Source organism: Bos taurus, chromosome 10 (genome assembly GCF_002263795.3).
Source record: "Bos taurus isolate L1 Dominette 01449 registration number 42190680 breed Hereford chromosome 10, ARS-UCD2.0, whole genome shotgun sequence".
NCBI classification, from domain to species: domain Eukaryota; kingdom Metazoa; phylum Chordata; class Mammalia; order Artiodactyla; family Bovidae; genus Bos; species Bos taurus.
Genome location: NC_037337.1, coordinates 59,980,405 through 60,005,010, shown reverse-complemented (window position 1 = coordinate 60,005,010; position 24,606 = coordinate 59,980,405). Strand labels below are relative to the sequence as shown.

Below are 24,606 nucleotides of genomic sequence, written 5' to 3'. Positions count from 1 at the left end.
ACAGAGAGAACAGACTTGTGGTTGTCAAGAAGGGAGTAGGGGTGGAGGGATGAATTGAGAATCTGGAATTAGCAGATACAAACTATTATATCTAGAATGGATAAAACAGCAAAATCCTTCCCTGTCCTACTGCATAGCACAGAGGACTATATTCAAAACCCTGTAATAAACCATAATGGAAAGAGAAAAACAAGTATTTCAGTGGTCAATTGAGTGACACAGAATAATTTTTTTCAGAGACAAGCACAATTTATTTCTACATTATGTTTCATGAAACTTGAAAGTCTCAGTGTCACAAGCTAAACCACAGAAGCTGCCCGTCAATGCCCCACCCTAGACCCTTTCTCTCTAGCCAGCCTGCTGGAGTCTTCTGGACCATGCTGGCTTAAATTCTCTATTTGAATCCTACCATAGGTCATGAACCTCTATGAGGTTCATGAGAAATCATTGGCTTTTTCCCAAGAAAAATGCACAAACACATAAGCACATAAATTCAGAATCAATTTTAAGAGGTTCGGAGACTCCTTGAAACACATTTATGGAGCCAGGCTGAACCCCCTGGTCTAAACCATTGCCTGCAGAGGGCAGCAGGGCAGCTGTAGCCCACACTGAGAGCTGCATTCAGGAAAGTTGGGGACACTGTAGAACTTGATTAGTTTTTTGAAGGCACTCTTCTTCAGCATCATCACCTCTTCTGGGAACCTAGAAAAGATTCTGACCCGGGAGGAGCTGCCATTCTTCACAGAGCCTTCAGTGGTCAGTTGCTTTTGAGCACTCACAGGCACGCTATTGCAACTGAGGGAACGTACTGCCTTCCTCTTGTTCTGCACAGACAAATAACTGAACAGGAAGGAGGACAGCTTGTGCTCAGTGACGTCTGGAGCCTCTTCAGAGAAGCAGTCATCCAGTGGGTCCAGCAGGGTTTCAAGATGCCGGCTCACAGGACTGGCTCCCACACGCGGAGGCTGCATGACGATCTTCCTGGAATGGGCTGGGTCATCGCCTGCCCCGTTGACAGAGGGAAAGGACATCTCCTTGGCCAAGGCTCTGGGGCCCCTGGTTTGGAGGATGAGGTTCGCTCCCTGAGGGCTGGGTTGGGAAGTACAATGCTGACTCAGGATGAGAGTGGCAGCATCCTGAATGAGATTCCAGTCTCTCAGGATGTCATCCCTGGTGGTGAACTGGGATGTCACAGTGAAACGGATGATCAACTTGTCCTGGATAGTGGCTGGAATGAGGAAGAGACGGCCAGCTTTAGCTATTTCCTTTAACACGCTTTCTGTGAGGCAGTTAGGACCCTGTTTGAAGGATAAAGACAAGAGCGCACCACATTATTCCCAGTAAGCATCCCCAGAAGCCCAGTATTTACATATCCAAGAGGCTGAAAGTCACCAAATAACACCCTTCACGTGAGACGGAAGATGGCATTACCTTGAGACGAAAAACCACCAGGCCAAGGTGCCTCTTGGCAGGAATTTCAAAGAAAGGGTCATTTCTGACCAGAGATTCAAAATACTTAGCCATTTCCGTGCCCTAGAATTGTGAACATCAAGAGAACTGAGATTATTAACAGGAAGAGAAGACTGTGCATAAAACTTCGCCCTGCTAAACAGGTTTAAAGCTGTCACGCCTGTGAACCATAGAGACCTAAGTGACTTCTGCCTGATTTTCTTCTCCATTTGATTTTGTTCCAAGCTATGAAACCTCCAGTGGCTCTGTATTTCTTGTCACATTAGCTCCACTTTGAGAACTCATGTCTCAAGGCCCTCTTTCAACCACCCCCAGAAAGAGAAGGCTTGCAGGACCCTAGTTTCCCAACCAAGGTTTGAACCCCGGCCCTCAGCAGTGAAAGTACATAGGGCTAACCATGGACCACCAAGGAATTCCCAGAAGCCACCTGCTTTGCCATTAAGGCAATGTGCCCTCATAAACCAGCTTCAGGTGTCTCAGCATCCAGACTGGCCAAGGGGGCTGGCAAGGGCCCACACGCAGCCAGGAGCCTCTTGCAGGTGCAAATGCTCAGAGGAAGCAACATCTGTTTCTCCTGCACATGAAGGCACAATGCGGGCTGTGACAGCCCTGCCCCCATATCCTAAGTCTCCATCTTCCCCTAACCTCTCAAACATTTTCACCTCAAATGCCCTTTATCCTCTTTTTTCTGACATTCCACAAAGAATATATTTTTACCTATTATCCTCATGGAGAGGGCTTTAAACCTGTTTAGTGGGTACAGAGTTTCTGCTGGGGATGAAGGGAAAGTTCTGGAAATAGTAATGACAGTTGCACACTTTGTGAGTGTACTTCATACCACTGAATTGTGCACGTAACAATGGTTAGCGGTGTCTCTACTCAATGTTATATGGAAGCCAGGATGAGAGGGGAGTTTAGGGGAGAATGGAAACATGTATACATATGGCTGAGTCCCTCTGCTATTCCCCTGAAACTATTACCATCGTTAATCGGCTCTACCCTAATACAAAATACATTTTTTTTTAAAAAAGAAAGAAAAAAAATTTTTAAGATTAAAGTTTAAGGGTTATGTTATCTATATTTTACCACAATAAAATAATTTTAAAGTTTTGTACCATATTGATCTTTTACTGAAGTTATCATTTTTAATTTCCTATTTTTTTTCTTAGAATTACTAACTAAATAAGGCTAAAACTTACCCCCCCCTTTTTTTTGCCCTTTCATTTTTAAAAACTTCCCCAGGTAACCAGAAGGATCTTAATAAACTATTTGCTAAGTAATTGCTACTACCTGACTCTCACACTGGCTACTCTATTTCAAGAGAAATCAAAAGGATTTAGCTAACAATCTTTTTGATTTGCTACATACCTGATCCAGAATCACTTTATCTCTCCAAGGCATGGTCTGTTTAAAATTATCTCCAATCTCTGCCTAAGCACTTTTCATTGTCAAGCCCTAAAACTCTCTCTCAGGGAAGCACTCCACTAAGTGTTTTCTAGCTGTTTTATAATTTTGCAATTTACTTTCTAATTCTGTCATCATTTCCCCCTGTACCTCCTTCCCTCCAAACCCATTTCCATCTTGCCCTACCAATTTTGAGAACTTTCTGTGTAAATTTTTCTTACATCTACATGAGTAAGACATCTCAGGTACAAATCCAGACAGGACAGCAGGTGAACAGTGAGGGAAGCTCCTGGGAGAAGCGGAACTTAATCTCCTGGCATCATTTGGAGAGGAGAGGGTGGTTCAGGAGGGTGAAACCCAGGTGAAGGTGCAGAGGCGCACTGAGGACGGAGCCGGAATGGGCCGGGAGAAGCCTGAGCTTAGAGGCTGATGACTGGGTCCTTGAAAGCCAGGCCCCAGAGGCTGGGCCCAGTGCAGGAAAAGGGGAGCTGATGGGAATCAGGGACTTTGAGCTGGGAAGAGGCAGCATGAGGGAGTGGGCCAGCACCTGCAGGTCACTATCCAGCCCTAAGTTGGAAGCAAAAGCATTTTCCTGACAATTTGTAGCCTCCACCACCTCATCCCCTAGCAACTACATTTCAGTCTTGAGTCTGAAAGTCAATCTAGAGAGAGCAAAAGTGCTTCATGTCCCTCAGCAGGCTGGGTGACAGCCGCTCATTGATCAGCACCCCCAACACCTTGATGTTAATAACAAATGTAAAATTACCAGCCAGTCATCCTTAGTGATTCAACCATTTCATTGGGCTTTGTATTTGTTCAAGAAGGAAAGAATTCCCTAGAGGAAAGGTGGACAGGAGAAGACACACAGAGGAACAAAGGATGACGTTTTTGGATTAAGCCTGCTGCTTTTATTCAACAACCTGGTCTTTCTCGTGGGCACTTGTAAAAATGAGAGGAAAACACTGCTGACAAAAATTCTTAGTTAAGTTCCACCCCTTCCAGGAAGAATATGACACAGCCTTAGCCATTTTGTCTAGTGCTGCTTGACAAAAATCTTAGACATAATACAGATTGCAAGTCACTGCACCCCCTGGCTCAGTTCTTACCTGTGAAGTGCCCCTACAGAGGTGTCACAGTGAGACTGTCATTGTGAAATTTACCAACAAAATTTAAATGTGGTCTGAATACATTTAAACTTTTATTTTTATGTAGTTATAAATTCACAGGTACTTATAAGAAATCATAGACCACATGCTCTCTTACTCATTTTATTACAATGATGACAGCCTGCAAATTTATACTACTGTATCACCACCCGCATATTGACATGGACACAATCTACAAATTTTATAGATTGGGGGTTACCAATACTCACCTGTGTATGTGCTTGTGTGTATTTTGATCAGTGCAATTTTATCACATGTGCAGGTTTAATAAATATGAAGGTTTACAAACAAACAAACAAAAAAAGAATGGCAGAGGGACTGTACCTATCTCAGTCACCTCTGGGTCTCTTTCCTAACACAATAATTTTTTTGTTGAATTGAGTTGAAATAAATTGTACCAAATATGCCTTCAGTAAATACTTACTGACATAATGCAGACTCGGTAGGTCTACATGTCTAAGCCAGGAGAGCCAGGTTTCTGGCATAACCATGAGAGTGACTAACATTTCCAGACAGCTGTGACAATGCGAGTAATTATTTAAAACACAGGCTCCTACCCTGGGCACATGCCGCCCTTTGATTTACTCTCTATTTCTTTCTCTGCAAACCAGGTTCTCGGGCCATGCCCACCTGGCACTCGATAGTAGCAGAAGGGATGGTGAGACACTCAGGTGGGCAGGACAGACACCAGACAGCCCTTGGAGTCACGTTCTGCTCAGTGATCCTCTAGCTAACAAACAGATGGCCACCCTGAATAATCAAGTCCCAGGAGTTCAGGAACAGGCCCAGACATCTGAACCATACATCACAAGTCCCTAGGGCAGGTCTGCAAAGCAGAAACCAGCCTTCCTCCCCACGAGGCCACAAAGAGAGCCCAGGCTCCACCCACATCTGCCCACTACATACATGTCTGACATGCGCTTGAAGATTCTTCACCCCAAAGGACCGAATCACGAACCAGAGTTTAATAGAGCGAAAGCGTCGGCTCAAGGGGATCTGCCAGTGCTAGAACAAAGGAACACAATGCTCGTGGTTAAAGACAGGGACCCCCGCTGCTCCCACACACCCACCCTGGGCTTCATCATCAGTTGCCCACACAGCCCTCCAGGGATGCATGCTGTCACCATGACTCCCGGGCCGGTTGGTAAGAAGCCAGGCAAGTTACCCGGAGGCCGCTTCATCATGTGACCAAACCCTAATGAAGTTGGCCCTAAGAGCAGCACAGGTGGACGTCAAGTCCATAACCCTGAACCAAGGAGAAGACGTTTGCTTTAAATGCTAAACGTTTCACCCCAGGCTGAAATTCAAGATAGGGCGAAATACAACTTTCTCTATAAAGAACCTAAGTTACTTGAATTGCAAAAGATAAAGTTTTATTTCTATTCCAGAAAATAAAGTTTTATTTCTCTTACAACAATGTAAAGTGTGGGGGTCAAGAGCTCAGATGCTTGAGTCTTGAAAACCTGGGTTTCTGCTCCAGCTCCTCCTCTTACTGCCTGTGCCCTCGGGCACTGCTGCCTCACTGGCTCCTCGTGAGACAGGAATGAGCAGCACCTCCAGGGAAGCGGTGTGAAGAGAACCAGGGTGAAGAGCTTCACAGGAAACTGTCAGTAGATGTTGGCTATTTAGATGATAAAATGGGAGCCACCAATCACAGCGGCATTTCTGCCTAGAACCAAGATGATCATTACTTAATATCACTGTCCTTTCCTCATCAGCCTCTGTTACACTCAAATTGACCCTTTGCTCCTGGTGACCAAGTCCAACCGAGCTTAAAGTTCAAGGTTGCGGGCACCAAAGAGCTGAAAATGTTCAAACCAATTCTACGCCAATCTCTAAGGTCTGAAAACAGAGCAAAGGGTTTGGAAAATATTTGCAATTGTCCTGTTGAGTACTGTGAGTTCAAATGACCTCCTCCTCAAGTGTCAGAAAGATTTGCCACAATTTCTGTTGACTAAAAATAAATATTTGTTCCATCAAATATTTATCTAGTCCTTCACAGAATGGCCTAATCCTCAAAACTGTGCACATCTGCATCCTTCACCCCAGTTCCCGATTCAGGCACATTTTGGACATGACCCCTTGGTTGATGGACAATGTTTGTATCGAGTACTAAGCCTTTGATTTCCAAGCAAAACACTCCAGTGTTGACGACCAGCTTGGGGACTTTCTCTACCAGCAGAGGGCATCAAAACCTGGATACAGGACAAAAATCCCTGTGACAAGGAAAGTGTAAACTCCACCCTTAGTTAGATGGACACTCCAGATGCAGACTATTGAATGGATAATAGTGGTCTTTCCTAAAAATATAATTTTCCAGATGGCTATGGCCAATTGACTATTATAACTGACCAGCAAATTAAATGAGAAACAGAGATGATTTTCATTTTGGTTTCTTTACAGTCTGTCCATATCCCCCAGTTGTTCCTCTTGTCACTATTCTGAAATCAATCCTTGCTGACCCAGGAGGGTGATTCTAGCTGACATTTTCTGTTGGAACAGGAAATTTGGACATGGCTCTTCTTTGGTGATACTCAAGGTATCACCAAATCTTTTCTATGTCCTATCAAGGTTTTGCCAGTCTCCCTGCCAAGGACAAGACAATGCCCTCTCCACTAACTGTGGGGAGAAGAGGAAGCTTCCTGATGTCAGAGGAATCTAGCCCTGATAATAGGTGGCTCCAGGGTCCCAGGGATGAAGTCCTCAAGTCTTCTCTACCAGGTTGCTGCTCTATTTCTGGCTCATCTTTAAATGGCTGAGCTTTTATTTAAAGTTTCAGTCACCTGAGTGAAAAAGAGCTTGAGGTATGAGTCAGAGCAGCAGTGAAGATCCCTGGGATCACAACGGACAGCAGCTTCACGTTTCTAGGAATTGCTTCAAGATTTGAAAATTAAAATCCATAAGATTAGAGGTGGGGGGAGGAAAAAATAAAGTAGCACCTTCTGGTTGTAGAAATATTCATAGTAAGATTTCCCTGGATCAGTGCTAAGAAAAGTTCAATTTAACATTCTTATGAGTGATCTGCAAGAGACAGAGCACTATAAAATCTCGAAAGTGATGGGAATGAGCCACAAGAAGATCCTGAGATAGGGTTGTGGACAAAAAACAAAAACACAAAAAGTAAATAAAATCCAAAATGGGCCAAGGTAAAAAAATGCTCTTAAGTTATGATGATCCAAGTTTACTTACAGGAAAATAGGCATCATATCATACTCATGAGAGAAACCCAGAATTATCCCTAAAGATATCTGGCCCTTGGGCTGCTGTATTTTTTTATTAAAAAAAAATACTGAAAACCCAATACACAGGGCAGTAGCAATGAAAGAACCATTATTCTTCTATTTTTATCAACTTCTGGAGGGTCCTCCCGGACCACTGTAAGCTTATTGTCAGAAATTCTAATCAAAAAGCTTTGAAAAAAAATCTAAAGAAATATGAACTGGTCCAAGGGATAGTAACCAATATAATCAAGAGATGATAGAGTGATTAGTTTAGGACTAAAAGGGCTAGATGCTTCAGCCCAAGGCAAGAAGACAGAACCGTCTCTTCGCAAAAAATGACTCACAGATAGCAGACATTGCTCTCTGTGCTTCTCTGAATTCATTCATTCAATCCTCACCCTCATTTTATAGATGAGAAAACCTAAATAGTTTAAGTCATTTGCCCAAGTCCACACAAATTAATAAATGGAGAAGCCAGAATTCAAATACAGGTCATCTGTCTTTGGTACCTACATACTTAATCTCTTTACTATACAACAAATCTCTGCAGCTTAAAAGAAGAGCTTTTAGAAATGTCATGCCTACCATTTATGGAGCATGTACCACATTTTCAGGAATAAGTGACCTACATGTATGTTTCCACTGCAGCCTCACAATACCCTATGAAACCAGTATCACCATGCCCATTTTGCAGATGAGAAAGTCAAGGCTGAGAGAGGTTCACTAAGTTTCCCAAAAGCCCACTGCTTGTATGGAATCTCAGAGCCAGCTCATCTCAGTATCCCTCGCTTTGGCTATGTTATATGTAACAAGGCTGAGAGAGGTTCACTAAGTTTCCCAAAAGCCCACTGCTTGTATGGAATCTCAGAGCCAGCTCATCTCAGTATCCCTCGCTTTGGCTATGTTATATGTAATTTACTAGTTTCCATCACTGGGTGTGTGTGTGCTAAGTTGCTAAGAGTCCTGTCCGACTCTGCAACCCCATGGACTGTAGCCCGCCAGGCTCCTCTGTCCATGGGATTCTCCAGGCAAGAAAACTGGAATGGGTTTCCATGTCCTCCTCCAGGGGATCCTCCAGACCCAGGGACTGAACCCACATCTCTTACGTCTCCTGCATTGGCAGGGGGGTTCTTTATCACTAGCACCACCTGGGAAGCTCTTACATCCCTGTCTCCCCTATAATTAAAGGAAGGACCCATCTTCAGACTGAGAAGTAAATCTGAAGAAGTTATTTCCCCAAGAGACAGTACAGACTGAGAATGTGGACAGCATCAAGAGACTGAGGTGCAGCTATTGGGCAGGAAGGAATGCTTGGAGGCATCCAGAACTTCAGGAAGGGTACCCATTGCCCCACCCCCATCGTGTAGCTTCCCACAGCGCCTCGACAGGGACAAAAGGAGGACAGTGGTGTAAGCAAGGAGCCTCTTCTCCTGCCTGTGGAAATTCTCCACCCTGCTCTGCTGCTGGGGAGTAAGCAGAAAAGATTACCCAGGACGGAGGCAGAAGGGAACTGGGAGAATGTTTAAATGCCACAGATACTTAGGAAACTTGCACACTGCCTCAAAGGTTGGTCAGATTTTCTAGGGTTTTTTATAAAGTTTTCTGGGTTTCATTCCGTATGCTCAGGCACGGTTTGAATCTGAAGGTACACGGCGGTCATACTGTGGGATGGGCTCAGAATGTGAGGGAAGGAGAGCCTTGGGGGATAAGAAGCAGCCAGTTTTCCATCTTAGAGGCTGCCAGGCTGTCCAGACTCACCATGAAGTCGGTGGCCACGCCCGAGTCAGCGTGCCTGAGGTAGACGGGGTCTACGCTGAAGGTCTGCTGCAGCTTGTACTTGTCCTTGACCCTGTGGGGTTCCAAACGGGCATCAGTGGGCTCAGGCCTCTCTAGAGCAAGCGAGGCCTTCCCACAGGCTGGGGGCCCGGCTGCCACACTCACCAGAAGCCGGTGCAGTCAAAGTGCACCATCATCCACTTGGAAGGGTTAAAGGTGAAGGAATCGGCATACTCGATGCCCTTCAGAAAGCCCCGGAACTCGGGGCACAGGAAGGCAGTGCCTGCGTAGGCAGCGTCAATGTGCAGCCACAGCCCCTCACGGGCACCTGCGGAGGCAAACGTCACCTGCTGGGGGTGGCAGCGCGGGTGGTCGTTGGTTGTCGCCAGTCAGCTAAAAGGCATCTTTCGCCTGGCCTGGCTGCGAGGGAAGGACTGGACAAGGATGCCCAGGGCGGAATGGGACACAGAGGCATGTGGGCACAGGGGGAGGGTGTCAGTGCAAGGAGTGGGGCTCAGGGAGGCAGGACCACCCCTATGGGGAAAGCCTACGAGCCTCACCCTGGCCTTTCCTCTCACCGACCAGACGGGCAACACCCTCTTGGGCTCCACTCAGAGCCTTCTGGAACAGAAACCAATTTACCACTGGCCCAGAGAACAAGGTTAATGCATCCAATACAAACATGAGAGAGGGAGGGGCTCTGTTCCCTCGTGGGCTTCTCACTTGAGAATTCTGAACAGTCACATTTGGGCTTCTCTTCTGCCCTTATTCCCCACACTCGGGTGTTTACTCTGCCCTGCCCTTTTCATTTTCTTAGCTGAGACTAGAAAATATTCCACTATGCCTCATTTACCCTGTGTTTTGGATACACCCTGCTTTAAGCAGATTTCAACATACAAGGGAGAGGGTGAGAGACCTGAGGACCTCCCACTGCTGCCTCCAGGATAGGATGCAAGGGAGGTCAGCTCAGTCCCCCACTGTAGAAGCGGTGACCTGGCTGCCTGGGAGAAGGCACTCGTGACCTCTGGTGACTCCTCCCACACTCTGTGCCTTGACCAAGGAGGGACAGGAGAATTCCACTGAGCTGGCTTCAGGCTCTTATTCTAGGGAACATGTTAAAACTCATCACTTGTCTTCCTAGCCAGACGGGGCAGACACTTACAGATGGGGCCCAGCTCTGACAGGCAGTCAAATGCACAGACCCCAGTGGTCCCCAGCGTTGCACAGACCTAGGGGAAAACAAAGGCAGTTAACATGGGAAGATAGGCTGGTGTGATACATTTGGCCTGAAAAAAGATTTCGTCAAAGACATTATCTACCCCATGCATCCGACTGGAACAGCGGGTATTTCACACTGTTTTAACATGACCCACAGTAAGAAATTATGCACTGAAGAACTGATGCTTTCAAATTGTGGTGCTGGAGAAGACTCTTGAGAGTCCCTTGGACTGCAAGGAGATCAAACTAGTCAATCCTAAAGGAAATCAACACTGAATATTCATTGAAAGGACTGAGGCTGAAGCTCCAATACTTTGGTCAACTTATGTGTAGAGCTAACTAACTGGAAAAGACCCTGATGCTGGAGAAGATGGAGGACAGAAGGAGAAGAGGGCGACAGATGAGATGCTTGGATGGCATCACCGACTCAATGCACATGAGCTTGAGCAAACTCAGGGAGATAGTGAAGGACAGGGAAGCCTGGCGTGCTGCAGTCCACGGGATCACAAAAAGTTGGACACAACTTAGCAACTGAACAACAACAACAGTAAGAAATATCTTTTAGAGAGCCACCTAGGACATACACACATGTGTATTTGAAATAAAAGTTTTACCACACAATGCATATTCTCAATACAGGAAGGTACTCTCATATTTTCTATTTCTTATTTTTTTCTTTTAGTGCTGGTTATGACCCACACAACTTATTTCCTAACATACCAACTCATACTTTATAAAACAATGTATTTGAGGACCTTTTGGCTCTTGTTTGCAGCCTGTTACTTACCTGAATTCTGCCAAAATTCCTTCCTCCCCTTCCAACTCTACTGTTCTGAGAACGTGGTCTGACTTACAAAGATGGGCACCAGGCCCCTTTCCCTGTCCTCCTTGATGGCTTTCTGAAGAGCTTCCCCTCGGAGCGAGAAGTTCTCATCCACAGGCAGAAATTTCATCTTGACCAGGGAAATCAGACCAGCCTTTTCCACCGAGGAGTGGGCCTAGAAGGACCACGGAAACCTGTTAGCAGAGTCGTCCGGGAATGAGCACTCCCAGAAACCACTGAAACCAGACAAAGGGAAGCAAATACAGTATCTGATGATTGTCTTATCCCACAGTTCCTTGGAAAATCTCCCAGGCCTGAGTAGCCCTGAACCCAGCAAGCTTCTGTCTACAGGGAAATCACTCAAGGATTAAGACTCCAGAAGCCAAGCCTGAAGGCAACTCACCTGGTCGGAGGCATAGGCCACAAGCCGGGCGTTCAGGAAGGACTCATCCGCCTCAGGCTCAGAGGCTTTCATTTCCAGGATTTTGTTCTTCCTTGCTGCCAGCAAGGCGATCAAGGTGGACTCGCTGACTGTGCTCTGCAGTGGAAGAAGGGTAGCTTCTCCATGTATTCTCTTGACAAATTCCCTAGCTTCATAGGTGTGTGTGTGTGTGTGTGTAATAGCTATTCTTGAGGAAGCACACACACAGCTCCTGCTTAAGGAGCTGCCTCCCCCCACTCCCCAGCTCGCATGCCTGTTCTCCATCTCCATTCACAACCTCTTATGCATTCCTGGGACACCTCCCTCTCCTATAACTTTCCAATTTTCAACAACATCTTTATAGGCTACAGGCACCAAAAAGAGAATGTCCAGAGAATGCTTGATACATGTCTGCTTATAGATATGTTTGTTCCCTGTGTTAAAAAAAAAACAAAAACTTTTAATGTATTCATTCGGCCAAAAAGTTCAGATCTTTGGCCAAAAAGCTCAGATCTTCCCATACCATCTTATGGAAAAACTCAAACTTTTTAGCTAACCCAGTATTGTGTGAAATGGAGTTTGTTTCCGCAGGGATATCCCAGAGAGGGAGGGTCCTGGCCCACGGGCGAGAGGACTGGGGCCACAGTGTTGCTGCCAATGGCTCTTGTGACCTTAAGCTAGTATCGCCCCTCCAGAAAGCTCTTTCCGTTTATAAAATGGAGAGTGACTCTTTCGCTGCCTCCCAGAGGGGACCACCATAATCCAAAAAAGATTAGGCAGGATTTTGCTCTGGCCATGACTGTGGGAACCCTGGGGGCCACCTCAGCAATCTCCCAAGAATCTGGATGTTCTTTGTCATTCGTTTGCTCAGACTTCGGTGTCCTGGCTCCTTGAAATCTTCAGGTGACCTACAACTGATTGGTCACTGCTGAAAAGCCTGGCAGACTGTGTCATAGAGAGTGGTATAGACCAGATCCCACAAGATATTCAGTGGCTAAAAATTACTCCACAGTAAGGAAGCCAGCAGAATAGTCATAATAATATAATGATACCACCTTCTATCTATATAGCAATTCATAGTTTACAAAGAACTTTCTGCCATCCTACTTGACCTGCATCACATGATCACTGTCTACATATGTGGACAGTGATGCTCAGGGAGATGACAGGACCAGACCAAGTTCATAGAGCTGATGGATACAGGAGAAAGCACTGTTTGGATTTAGACAGGCCTGGGGTTTGAAGCCTCATTCTTCCACTCACCAGCTGTATGATCTGGAGCAAAATTTTAACCTCTCTGAGCTCCAGTGCTCTGGTTTCAAACATCTGGGATGATGTCTAAATGACACTATTTACCTACAGGATTCTTGAGATAATTAGATGAAAAGCAAGATCGTGCCCAGCAGACATTTAGCATGTTCTTCCAGATATAATATCTGAAGCTGTAACTATCTGCTAACACCCACAAGGTCTACAACATGCAGTAATTTGTCTTTCTTGTGAGGGTCAGATTTAATTAGTACAAGACTGGAAGGAGATGGGACTTCCCTGGTGGTCCTAGTGGTTAAGAATCCACCTACCAATGCAGGGGACACAGGTCTGATCCCTGGTCCAGGAAGATTCCAACTAAGCCCGTGTGTCACAACTGCCGAGCCCAAGTACCACAACTGCTGAAGCCCGCACACCCGAGAACCTGTGTGCTGCAACAAGAGAAGCCCAAGCACCACAGCTAGAAAGTAGCCTCCATGTGCCACAACTAGAGAAAGCCCATGTGCAGCAACAAAGACCCAGTGCAGTCAAAAACTTATAAATAAATACATAATCGTTTTAAAAGACTAGAGTGAGAGAGGGAGTCACTTAGCTAGCAAATGGGTGCAGGAAACATCCCAGTTCTCACCTCAGGGCAGCACAGCTACTTTTATTTAATAGATGAATTCACTGAATCCTAACATCCACCCTTTGAGGGAATAAAAATTATGATTATTATTTCTCTACCTAATCATAAAATCAAGAAAATGACACATTACAGAAGAATTCAAGAATCTGGGGCTTCTCAAAGGTCTCAGAACCAAGCCCTCATGAATGTCAAGGGTTTATAGATTAAGTACCTAGCAATGTGCACAGCCTATGGGAGGCACCCAGCAAGCTCCTCTGTGCTGCACTGCTCTTGACAAAAACATTAATATTTGAAGAACTATCATTTGACAGATAGTCAAAAGACAGGATTAGAGGATAAGATAAATTGATTGTTAATTTCTCTCACTGGCAAGGATCTCCTGGACCTAGGAGGGTGGGTAAGAAGTCTGTGCTTGCCTTCTCTTTTCCAATTACCATAAGGTGTATCACGGGACAAGAGAGGGGAGTTGTCAGATTATAAACTAAGAAATTTGAATCAGGTGATCCCAGAAATGTGATCACATGTTGACATTTTTTGTGTGTTTGTGAGTGCATGCTAAGTACATGTCTGACTCTTTGCGGCCCCATGGACTGTAGCCTGCCAGGCTCCTCTGTCCATGGGATTCTCTAAGCAAGAAAACCGGAGTGCATTGTTGTGTCCTCCTAGAGGGGATCTTCCGGACCTAGGGATCAAACCAGCGTTTCCTGCATCTCCTGCATTGGCTGGCAGATTCTTTACCACTCGCGCCACCTGGGAAACCCTGCTGACATTTTGTGTTGTGCTGTGCTTAGTCGTTCAGTCGTGTCCAACTCAGAAGCCCTGTTGACATTTTAATCATTTTCCCAAAAAAAAGCTAAAAGAAGGGTGGAGACAGTGGTGGCTGCATTTAAAGGCAACAGAAGTCAAGATGGTAGTGACAGCAATGGAGGGAGCAAGGACTGTGGTGGGGTTGTAATATCTGTGATGGTCACGTAGGTCGTGACAGTGGTGGTGGTAATGGCGACAGCAGTGGCAGTGACGGTGGTGTGAGTGACATGGCAGAAAGTCCATAGAAAACTGAGAACTGCCCAGACAAGTTTGGCTTATCTTTTCCTACTCAGTCCCTATGCTACGAGGAGGCACCTGCAAGACGCCTCCCCCCTGGCTGCCAGGGTGGTGGTGCAGGAAGTGCTCCGGGAGTCCCAGCATTTTTGCCAGCCAGTCCATGACGTTCATCTCCAGCTCCGTGCACGCAGGACTGGAAGCCTGAAAAAGGGGAAGCAACTTCATCTGGACTGCTTCAGGGCACCAAGATGCCCCCACCGGCCCCCAAACACATCTGTCTCTGCCTTGACCTTCCCTAGGCCTAACCTATCTTGTCCCTGGAGAAGGGAGAAGGGACCACTTTCGGGTCCTGTGTCCCATCCCTGCCCCATCCTCTGCCAGACCAAAAGGGGAAAAGAAAACGGGGCTTTGGTTCATGCCATCCTCAATGAGGTAAATTCTCCTGTGACTCCAAAGCCTTATGGACAAACAGGCCCAGAAACTTCCATTTGGCTTCCATTTGGCTCCCTAAGTCCCTAAAATATCCAACTGAAAAGCATTCTAAAGGCCAGAGGGAAGTTTTAGGACTAAGAAAGAAACCACTTCCTCCTGGAAAAGATAGAAATTCTCCCAGCTTCCAACCCACCCCACGCACCCACCCCTACACACACACACACACACACACACACACACACACACACACCCTATAATAGTCAAGGCTTAAAATACAGAGCTGTTCTAGGAGGACTCTGGCAAAATTTAAAGCTGATTGGTGCTTAAGAGCTTATTAAGGGAAGTCTTAGGGAATATCCCTAACCCCTCAAAGACAATGTCACCACTAGGTATCAAAGTGCTTAGAGAATGTCAGAAACTGGTAATAACCAGATGTCAGTCCAGATCTCATCTCTATCTATATGAGCTGTGTGGTCTCGGGGAGATAAGTTACTTAAGCCTTAATTTCTTAATTGGCTCCTACAAAATGGGGCCAATACTCATAGTTTTATAGGGTTAAAGAATAAGGTGAGGTCATTTATATAAAGCTTAAGCTCAAAGAAAGTAGCCACTGTTAATATTTACCTTGAAACCCTGTTCAGAAGCCAGGACAAAATATGTCTGTCCCAGGATGTCCCTTCCTGCTACGCCCTCTTTACCACTGGTTATAGCCACAGCCACTGTTACTCACCCAGGTGAATCCCAAGCAGTTGATGGCATCAGCCAGCATGTCTCCCAGCAGTGATGGCCAAGAGGTGAGAGCTGGGTAGTAGGCATGCATATGGGGGCTTTGCCAGTGCACCACCTGGAGGCAAAGCATAGACACAGGTGGCACCAGGGGGCAGGTCCCAGGGCTTTCCTCCTCCAGAGATCCTCCCTGGCATGGGGAAGCACCCACCCTAGAGATTGGCTGACACTATCAAGACAACCAAACGAGTGACACAAATCCATAAAAATAAGACATATTCACAGTTCTTGCTGCCCACATTTCTCCTATTCTAAGCTCGTTCATCAGTGGAGCATTTGCACATAGGCAAAGACCAGAAGGGAATATGCAAGATGAAAATCGCTATGGGAATCAGAGTTGTGAATTCTGGGTACTCTTTGCATTAGTCTCCAATGCTTAGCCCCCACAGCACTCCTATCCAGTAATAAAAGGAAGGGGAGATTGTGCCCTGTAGCAGCAGGTGGCTTATCTCATCCAGTCATTTGCAAAAGGCATCCCTAGTTCTTTGGGCAGGCAGCTCCTGTAGAGGTCAGTGTGCATGGGCTCAAAGCTGTCCTGAGCTTCCCAGTAGAGATGAAGAGAGGAGGAGACCAGAGGACAGAAATACCAGTCCAAGGATATGGGACCCTGCTTCCAGGTTAACCCTTGAGCCCACAGTTGGACTACCCAGATGAAAGGAGGAGCCAGTGGACAGGGACTCCCTACAACAAATCTCAGAAACATTTTTGATGGCTCATCGGCCTCCTCTGGCTTCATCTCACCAATCTACAAACATGACCCGTTCATATCTGTGATCACGTCTTTGAGCAAAGCTGTGTTCCCCAAAGGAAGGCATTTCTCATACAGACGTGATGTTCCAAAACCTAATAATTCTTAGAAAGCTACTGAAAGTGCATTTCCTCCATGATCCCTTCCCCAGCCCACATTGATCCCTTCCCCAAACCCATGGAACATTCTCATTCTAGATATTTTACCCTACTGAGAGCCCATGAGATAACACTGTAGTTTATTACTGAGGTACTTCATGTGCACAAATCCCTTTAATCCTTCAAGAGCAAGGACAGTGTTCTGGAGAGTGTGTATAGTAGAAGGAGCACAAGATTTAAGCCCAAGGACACAGGTTCCAGTCCTACCTGTTGGCTATTAACAAGCTGCATGACCTTGCAGATTTACTGTGATGCTAATGAACTTAAGCATCAAGGTCCCATGTTTACATGGGTCTCTTTCAAGATTAATTCTTCATTTTTTTTTTTTATTTAAGGGGGTCCCAAATTTTGCATCCAATTAAGACCTCATAAAACCAGGATCCTCCCCTGTACCTCTCTCTCTCTCGACCTCAGTTTCTCATCATAAAATAAATCCCATCTCCTGGAGTTGTGTGAATTAGCTTGGGAAGAAATTTGTAAAATGTAAAGCACTAATGTTAATGGTAAGCTAATCACATGGTGATAAACATATTACATCCTGACTTGACTCTTAGGTAACAGACCTCTTCCTCTGAATTTCACCAGGCAGAAGATGTCATAGGTAATAACAACATCTTCCACTTTCTATGCTTTATCTTATTTAATTCTCACAGTACTCCTATTAGGAGTTTCTACCATCATCCCCGTTTTACAGATAACAACTGGGGCTGGCAAAGAGAAACAACATCCCCATGATTGCATACATCTGGTAAGGACAGATGGCAGAAATCCAGGACTGCCTGACTCTGGAGCTCAACACTTAAGCAGGATGGCACTCTGCCTTCTCCCCCTGCTCTTCTCTCCCTCCCTCCCTTGGTTTCGCAAACCAAGGCTGGAATTAAGGCAAAAAGAGTTTTTCTTCTTCTGTGTCTCGGGCATGGCGTGGAGGGGGAAATTAACCCAGTTTTCAATGAGGCGCTGACCCATATGAGAAAGCAAAGGGCCATCTGCTTTCAGGCCAACTCTCAGAGGCTGGTGCAGCCTGAGAGATGAGATGAAAGATTGGGTCTTCATTATCAATGTGCTTAGTGACAGTATTTTGGAAACCCAGAGAAGGGCTTCCACCTCCTGGCCTTATCAAGAGGCAATTGTCTGTTCTAATAAGATACATGAGATCAGATAAGCTGGAGGAATGCTTATCAAAACAGACAGACCTCTAGGTCCAGAAATGAACCTCTTTAACCACACCCCCAGCAACTGCTGGAATTTCTTTCAGTCAAATGAATCAGCTCATTTCCACCTCTTCTGACAGTTGCTTTTGGTCTCACTAGCAAATTACGGTTGATGACTCTGCCAGTTACATTTTACAGAATGAAATCCATGAGATAATCTTATCAGGAAGCTAGCCTCCCTGGTAGAGCTTTACTGATATAGAAAATGTCAAACGATGCTTGTGAAATAGGCTGAATGGTCAGAGATGAGCATTTGCCTTTGTACAAATTTGCTATCACTTGCTGTGTTTGAAGACTATCTTGCCCCTGCCTCCAGGTGTACTTCTGGCACATCTAAGTCCAAAACTCTTCGGGGGCGATGGGAGCAAGTGTCAAGTCATGCTGGGGAAGGACAGCTGGACACATGGGCTTCAAGACACCAGCACTCCATGCAGGGAGAACTGTCACTTTGGAAAAACAACTAACCTGTCTGAGCCTCAGTTTGGGGATAAAACAAGCCAGTCTACAATGTAGCTAATATGGTGCCTGGCACGTGGCGTGGAGCACAGTAAAAGGCAGCCCCTCAGTGGGAGGAGCACAGTGCACTTGCAGCAGGAGCACTGGGCACAGCTCCTCACCTGGTGCTCTGGGATACCATCACAGCCCACGGTGGCCCCAGCACAAGCCCCAAGCAGCAGCCAGCCTCTGTCAGTTCCCTGGCCCCCTCACACTGTCACCAGGCTGTGCCCCTTGTCATCGAGAGTATAGATGACTCAGGGGGAGCTCTGCCCTACTCCTGAAAAGCAGATCCATCAGGAGATCTCTCTTGGTCAGGAAGGATATAGTTCCCACTTCAGAGGGGAAAGTGACTGGGACTCACTTGGCTTCCTGGCCCCCCAACCTGACAATCGGAATACCCTCAGAGGTGGGTGTTCTTGGCTTCCCTGGTTCCCTTTGGCACATATCAGGATTCCATAGGAGAGCCCTCAGCTCTGCCAACGGGAGCACCAGGAACCGACTCCCACCTCCCTGCTCCATCTTGCTCCCCACAGTCATCCTTCCCCCTCTGGCCCAATTTTCACCACTCACCTTATCCCATCAGATCTCCATCCTTCTGTCAGACAGGCCCTAGGATGCAGTTCTTTCTCCCTCCTGCTCCCCACCCAATTCTACAGGTCAGTCCTGGCACCAGAAACCTAACTTCAGTCCAAGTCCCAGCCCTCCATGTGCCTAGGAGACAGGCTGGGATGTTGGTGGTCTAGGGCCTAGGGGTCATCTCACGTTTACCCAAAGCAGGGTTTCCAGGCCTAGTGCCCACCCTCCTTCACCCCGACATCCAGAATCACCCTGAGGTGACTGCATCTCACCCCAGGCATGATGATTCGCTCAATGTCCCCAAAGATGCTGTCCCAGCTGTCGGGCTCCATGGGCGCACTCTCAGGCAGCTGAGCTCGCAGGTAGCCAGGCCTCACGTCTGGAGTCACCCGCCGCTCCCGCACAGTGGTCAGGTACTGGCAGATGTAGTCCACCATCTCCTTTCCTAAAAGAGAGGCAGAGGCCAGCCTCATGTCCCCTGACTGGGCCTGGCTAACCCATGCCCATTGCCCTTGGGTTAGGGCCAGAGATTTGGTGAGGAAGGAGATGGATTCATGGGCTGAGTCAGGGAGGGTCTGACCCCCAGCACACAGCTTGTCTTCAATTAAAAAATTAAGAGGTGTGCAAAGGAGTGAATGAATGATGCAGAGAGTATGTGACTATATAAATGAACAAGAGGGAAAATTTCCAAGGCCTCAAACTCTAAAACCAAGGTAAAAAAGTGAGAGTGTTAGTTGCTCAGTTGTGTCTGACTCTTTGCAACCCTGGGCTTCCCTGGTGGCTCAGCTGGAAAAGAATCTGCCTGCAATGAGGGAGACCTGGGTTTGATCCCTGGGTTGGGAAGGTCCCCTGGAGAAGGGAACAGCTAACCACTCCAGTATTCTGGCCTGGAGCATGCCATGGACTGTATAGTCCATGGAGTCACAAAGAGTCGGACATGACTGAGCGACTTTCACTTTGCAACCCTATGGACTATAGCCTACCAGGCTCCTCTGTCCATGGGATTTCCCAGGGAAGAATACTGGAGTGGGTTGCCATTTCACCAAGATAAAGTATTTATATTTCCTCCCCTTCCCTTCTCCATATCAATCTTGAACAACTCTCCCACCTTTCTTTTTCTTTTCCAAAAAACAGCATATGTATTTATTCATCACCTTATAGGTTCAGGGTAAACACTGTGGCTCTTTCTAACCAGAAATTACACACACACACACACACACACACACACACACACACACACTATACTCTTTGTTCGCACAAATGGCAAGCTGCCACACCAGGTTCTGATAAAAGATTTAAAAATTCTATTAGTTCACCATTTCCACTGGACCATTAATTCCTCACATTTTTGGACCTGTGAATATCTTTGAGAATCTGATTAAAACTGTAGATTTATACACATACGATTTTGTGTATAATTTCTGAGGTGCATGGACTCCCCAAAGTACAACCACAGGCCCAGACTAAGAACGCTGCACTAGCCTGAAATCTTGGGGAAATGCAGGACTATCTCTTAATCAACTTATCTCCCTCAGTTCTGTCTCCACCAACACCTCAGTGCCTGGAACAGTTTTCAGATGCTCAAAAAATTTTGTCAAATGAACGAATAAAATAAGGAAGAAAACTCAGACCTTATAAAGCTAATGTGGGATAGATTAAGCAAAGCAACAATTATGAAAGATTCTCCTTTACATGTTTTCCAAATAATCTAGAAACAAATTTTATGTGTGTTTCATACATAGATAGATTTCATGTCTTAAGAGTCAAATCATGTTCCCTTTTTCTTATATCTACTTCCAGTGAATAACCAAGAATGAAATCTGTAATAGGAAAATGTGGTACGTTGATTGAATATTATACATGTTATAAATCTCTTGAAAATTCTACTCTAAGACTTCACTGTAGTCTTTCCTTTCCCTATGTTTTTCTTAACTGCAATCATACCCACCCAAACGTTTGATCCCTGAACAAGTGTGATATGTTCAAGAGGTATACTTCATTAAATGAGGATTTAATAGGGAAAAAAATAAATAGGGAAGAAAAACACCCAGGTCAAATACTTGAAGTCACTGCAAATTATCTATCCTTTCTTCCCTTTCATTTCTGCAGAAAAGGGTCTCTATCTTCAGAGCCTCTGTCTCTTTCTGTCTCTGTCATTGTTTCTCTCCCTCTCCGTCTCTCTCAATATCTATCATTCCTCCTTAGGACTCCCTAGGCTCCTTTCTGCCTGCAAAAGAGAGAGACAAGGAAAGAGAATCTGATGTCTTCCCAATGCATCAGCTCACGAAAAACTCTTATGAACAGAACTAGCCCCAGACAAAACTGTGAAAACTCCCAGTACTTCTCTCTTCTTTGTGCTCTCCTCCAACCGTCCCACGGCCTGATGCCTCTCGTGATTGCAGCAGCAACCCCCCAGTGCTCTGAGAGCCTTGGACCTAGCCCTCCCCTTGTCCAGGGACTGTATGGAATGTTTTTGTGTTCCACACACAGGATAAATGTCCACAGGAACCTGCTCTTGGCTGAATGCCTTTGGAAAGCAATGGAATAAGCTAATGTCCACTGAAATGCAAAGACATAGCTACTTAGTGAGTTATGTCTGGGTAGACGAGAGGAAAAGTTGGATTTTAATATAAGACCATGACTTACCGCAAAATAACCTACGAGTGGGGATGAGGATATAAACACTTACAAAAAGAGAAATTATAAGCAACTACCTATTTCCCCTCTTAGGACAGCCATGCCTGAAAAACAGGATAACCATCTGGTTTTGCTCATCACAGAAGGTTTGAGACACAGTAGGTGCTCTTTAAATACGGTATGAATGACTAAATGAAAGAGCTCTCCAGGCAGAGTCACACAGAGAGAAACAAACAGGAAGAAAGATAAGATTTTTGCAGGGACTGCAGAATACTAAGAGGAATTCTTTTCTCTTTCAGAAAATGAATGATCCCCCCTTTTCCCATTTAGTGGATCAGAAATCCAAATGCCCTATTCTGTGGGAAAGTGGAAAGGAAGAACGTGGCTCAGCAGTGTGGACATCCATGAGAGTTGCTGCCTGAGAGGGATGATGAACAAGAGGCTGGGAAAAGTTTTAAACTCTGATCCCACATTTCCTTCTCAGGAAAGATTTTGCAGAAGCCAATTCTCAAGAGTCAGCTCTAATGCTCCAGTCAAAAGACACCCCAACATCTAAGCAGCAGTTTTAGAAGAGTGGCCATGGGGAAAAGGCCAGGGACATCCATGCTCACCTCTCTCTCTGTACTCTTCAGGCTCCATCATATCCCTCGGGCTCAGGGCTGGCTCCTTCTTGCAGAGGACGCAGTAGAGGATGCGGTCCTGGGTAGCCCTCTGTGCACCCTTTATTTAAAGGGTTCTCCTCTCTTCCCCCCTTAGCTCCACCCCTCAATGTCTCTTCCTCTAGGTTTAATTAATTCCACCCCTTCTTCCCCCAGTCCTTGTTGGGAGCAGAGACCACAACTTTAGCAGGTCCAGAGACCTAGGATAAAAGGCATGTCTAATTAAACAGTGCACTTAGCAGGCAGCCTCCAGGTGGATATGGTAAAGAGCCCTCTTTTCTTTCTGCCCCTGGATTCATACAGTGGAGGACAAGCCTCACACAAAGCTCCCAGCTCTGTAGCCCAGAATGAAGCCAAGCAGGTGCCGACTAAGTAGCAAAGGTTGTTAGTATCATTCTTGCCACTGGGTCCCCATCTGAGCCAGGAGGGAGAAACAGCATTTACAGGGATGCTGTTCTGCTGGCCACACGGGTGCTCAGGAACAGGCAGATGTTATCATCTAATACGATGGATTTTTTTTTTATTATTACTAGATAATACTTATTGCTGTAGTGATAAGAAAACAGATGAGTAAAAAAAGCAAAAATGGAAACATCACTGAGATTTAACACTTGGAGTACTTAACCGGCTGTGCATGCCTGTGCTTGGAAAGGGAGATGTGGAAACTACTGTGGGGAGGGGAACACTACTCCTGGAGCTTGATTTGTGAGTAAAAAGTGATCAGATGCTTTCAGGTGCCAAAGAGAACAGTCCGTTTGTTCTCTGTCCCCCTGGTGGAGTTTGGTTACTCCTCTCATGGCATGCCCCCTCACGCTCCTCCTTCCAGCTCTCTGGCTGCTTGTCTCCTCTGACTGGCCCTTAAGTGCGGGCATGCTTCAAGGGATTGCTCTCCCCTCGGAGGAGCCTGGTGGGCTGCCGTCTATGGGGTCGCACAGAGTTGGACACAACTGAAGCAACTTAGCAGCAGCAGCAGCATCCTTCTTCCTAGGTGGCCTTATCCATTTCTATGACTCCCCCCTCCACATTTCTATGACTTAAAATATTAACAGCTGAGGGACTTCCTGGTGGTCTAGTGGCTAAGACTCTACACCCCCAATGCCCAGCTCTTAGTTGTGGCATGTGGAGTTTGATCCCTGGTCAGGGAACCGGATCCCACATGCCACAGCTAAGAGTTTGTGTGCCTTAACGAAGATGGACAATCCCACGTGCTGCAACTAAGGCTCAGTGCAGACAAATTAAAAATAAAGAAACAAATATTACCAAGTGATATCCTTATAGATAAAAACCCCATGTCAAATTCTTACCATGAGGCCCTCCCAGGCTTCTGAGTTTGAAACCCTTACATTCAACTGCCTACCAGAAAAATCTTCTTGTGTGGCTCTTAGGTATGGCAAACTTAACATGTTACAAAATTGAATTTTAGTCTTTCCCTAAAAACCTGCTTCTCATTCAGTCTTCCCCATCTCAGTTCATTATATCTCCATCCACCCATCTATTCAACAGAATATAATAAAAGGGAATGAGCTATTGATAACAGCTACAACATGGATAAACCTTGAAAACACTAAGTGAAAGAAGGTAGTTATACAGGACTACATATCGTATCATGTCATTTACATGTAATGTCCAGAATAGTCAAATTTGTAGAGACAAAAGGTAGAGTACCAGCTACCAGAGGTTGACAGCTTAGGGAAAAAAGACAGTCTCTCCAATAAACGGTGCTGGGAAAACTGGACAGCTACATATAAGAGATGAAATTAGAATATTCTCTTATACCTTGTGTGTTAGTCACTCAGCTGTGTCCTCTTTGTGACCCCATGGATGACAGCCCTCCAGGCTCCTCTGTCCATGGAATTCTCCAGGCAAAAATACTGGAGTGGATTGCCATTCCCTTCTCCAGAGTATCTTCCCAACCCAGGTATCGAACTGGGTTTTTCCTGCACTGCAGGTAGATTCTTTACCACCTGAGCCACCAGGGAGGCCCAGAGGAATAAACTCAGAATGGATTAAAGACCTAAATGTAAGACCAGAAACCATAAAACTCACAGAATAAAACAGAGATGGAACACTCTCTGACATAAATTTTAGCCATATTTCTTTGGATCTGTCTCTTAAAGCAGAGGAAATACAAGGAAAAAATAAACAAATGGAAACTAATTAAACTGAAAAGCTTTTGCACAGCAAAGGAAACCATCAACAAAATGAAAAGATACCTACTGAATGGGAGAAAGTGCAAACGATTTGATCAATAATGGGCTAATATCCAAAATATATAACATTAAAAAAAAACCTGATTTAAAAATGGGCAGAAGACCTGAACAGACATTTTCCCAGAGAAGACACTGAGATGGCCAATAGGCACAGGAAAAGATGCTCCACTTCATCATGCAAATCAAAACCACAGAGCAGTAGCACCGCACATCAATCAGAATGATTATCATCAAGAAGTCCACAAATAAAA

At 45.7% G+C, this 24,606-nt stretch overlaps 1 protein-coding gene across 1 annotated transcript; it reads right to left on the bottom strand.

The window, feature by feature from the left end:
• Positions 1 to 234: 234 nt before the first annotated feature.
• HDC (histidine decarboxylase) lies at positions 235 to 22,145 on the bottom strand. Its single transcript, NM_001024551.1, is given in 12 exon segments — positions 235 to 1,298; positions 1,432 to 1,533; positions 4,947 to 5,045; positions 9,020 to 9,110; positions 9,203 to 9,365; positions 10,200 to 10,266; positions 11,110 to 11,253; positions 11,482 to 11,616; positions 14,519 to 14,641; positions 15,603 to 15,716; positions 19,122 to 19,294; positions 22,098 to 22,145. Coding segments are annotated over 12 exon segments (1,977 nt in total). The 5' UTR covers positions 22,129 to 22,145; the 3' UTR covers positions 235 to 563.
• Positions 22,146 to 24,606: the final 2,461 nt, after the last annotated feature.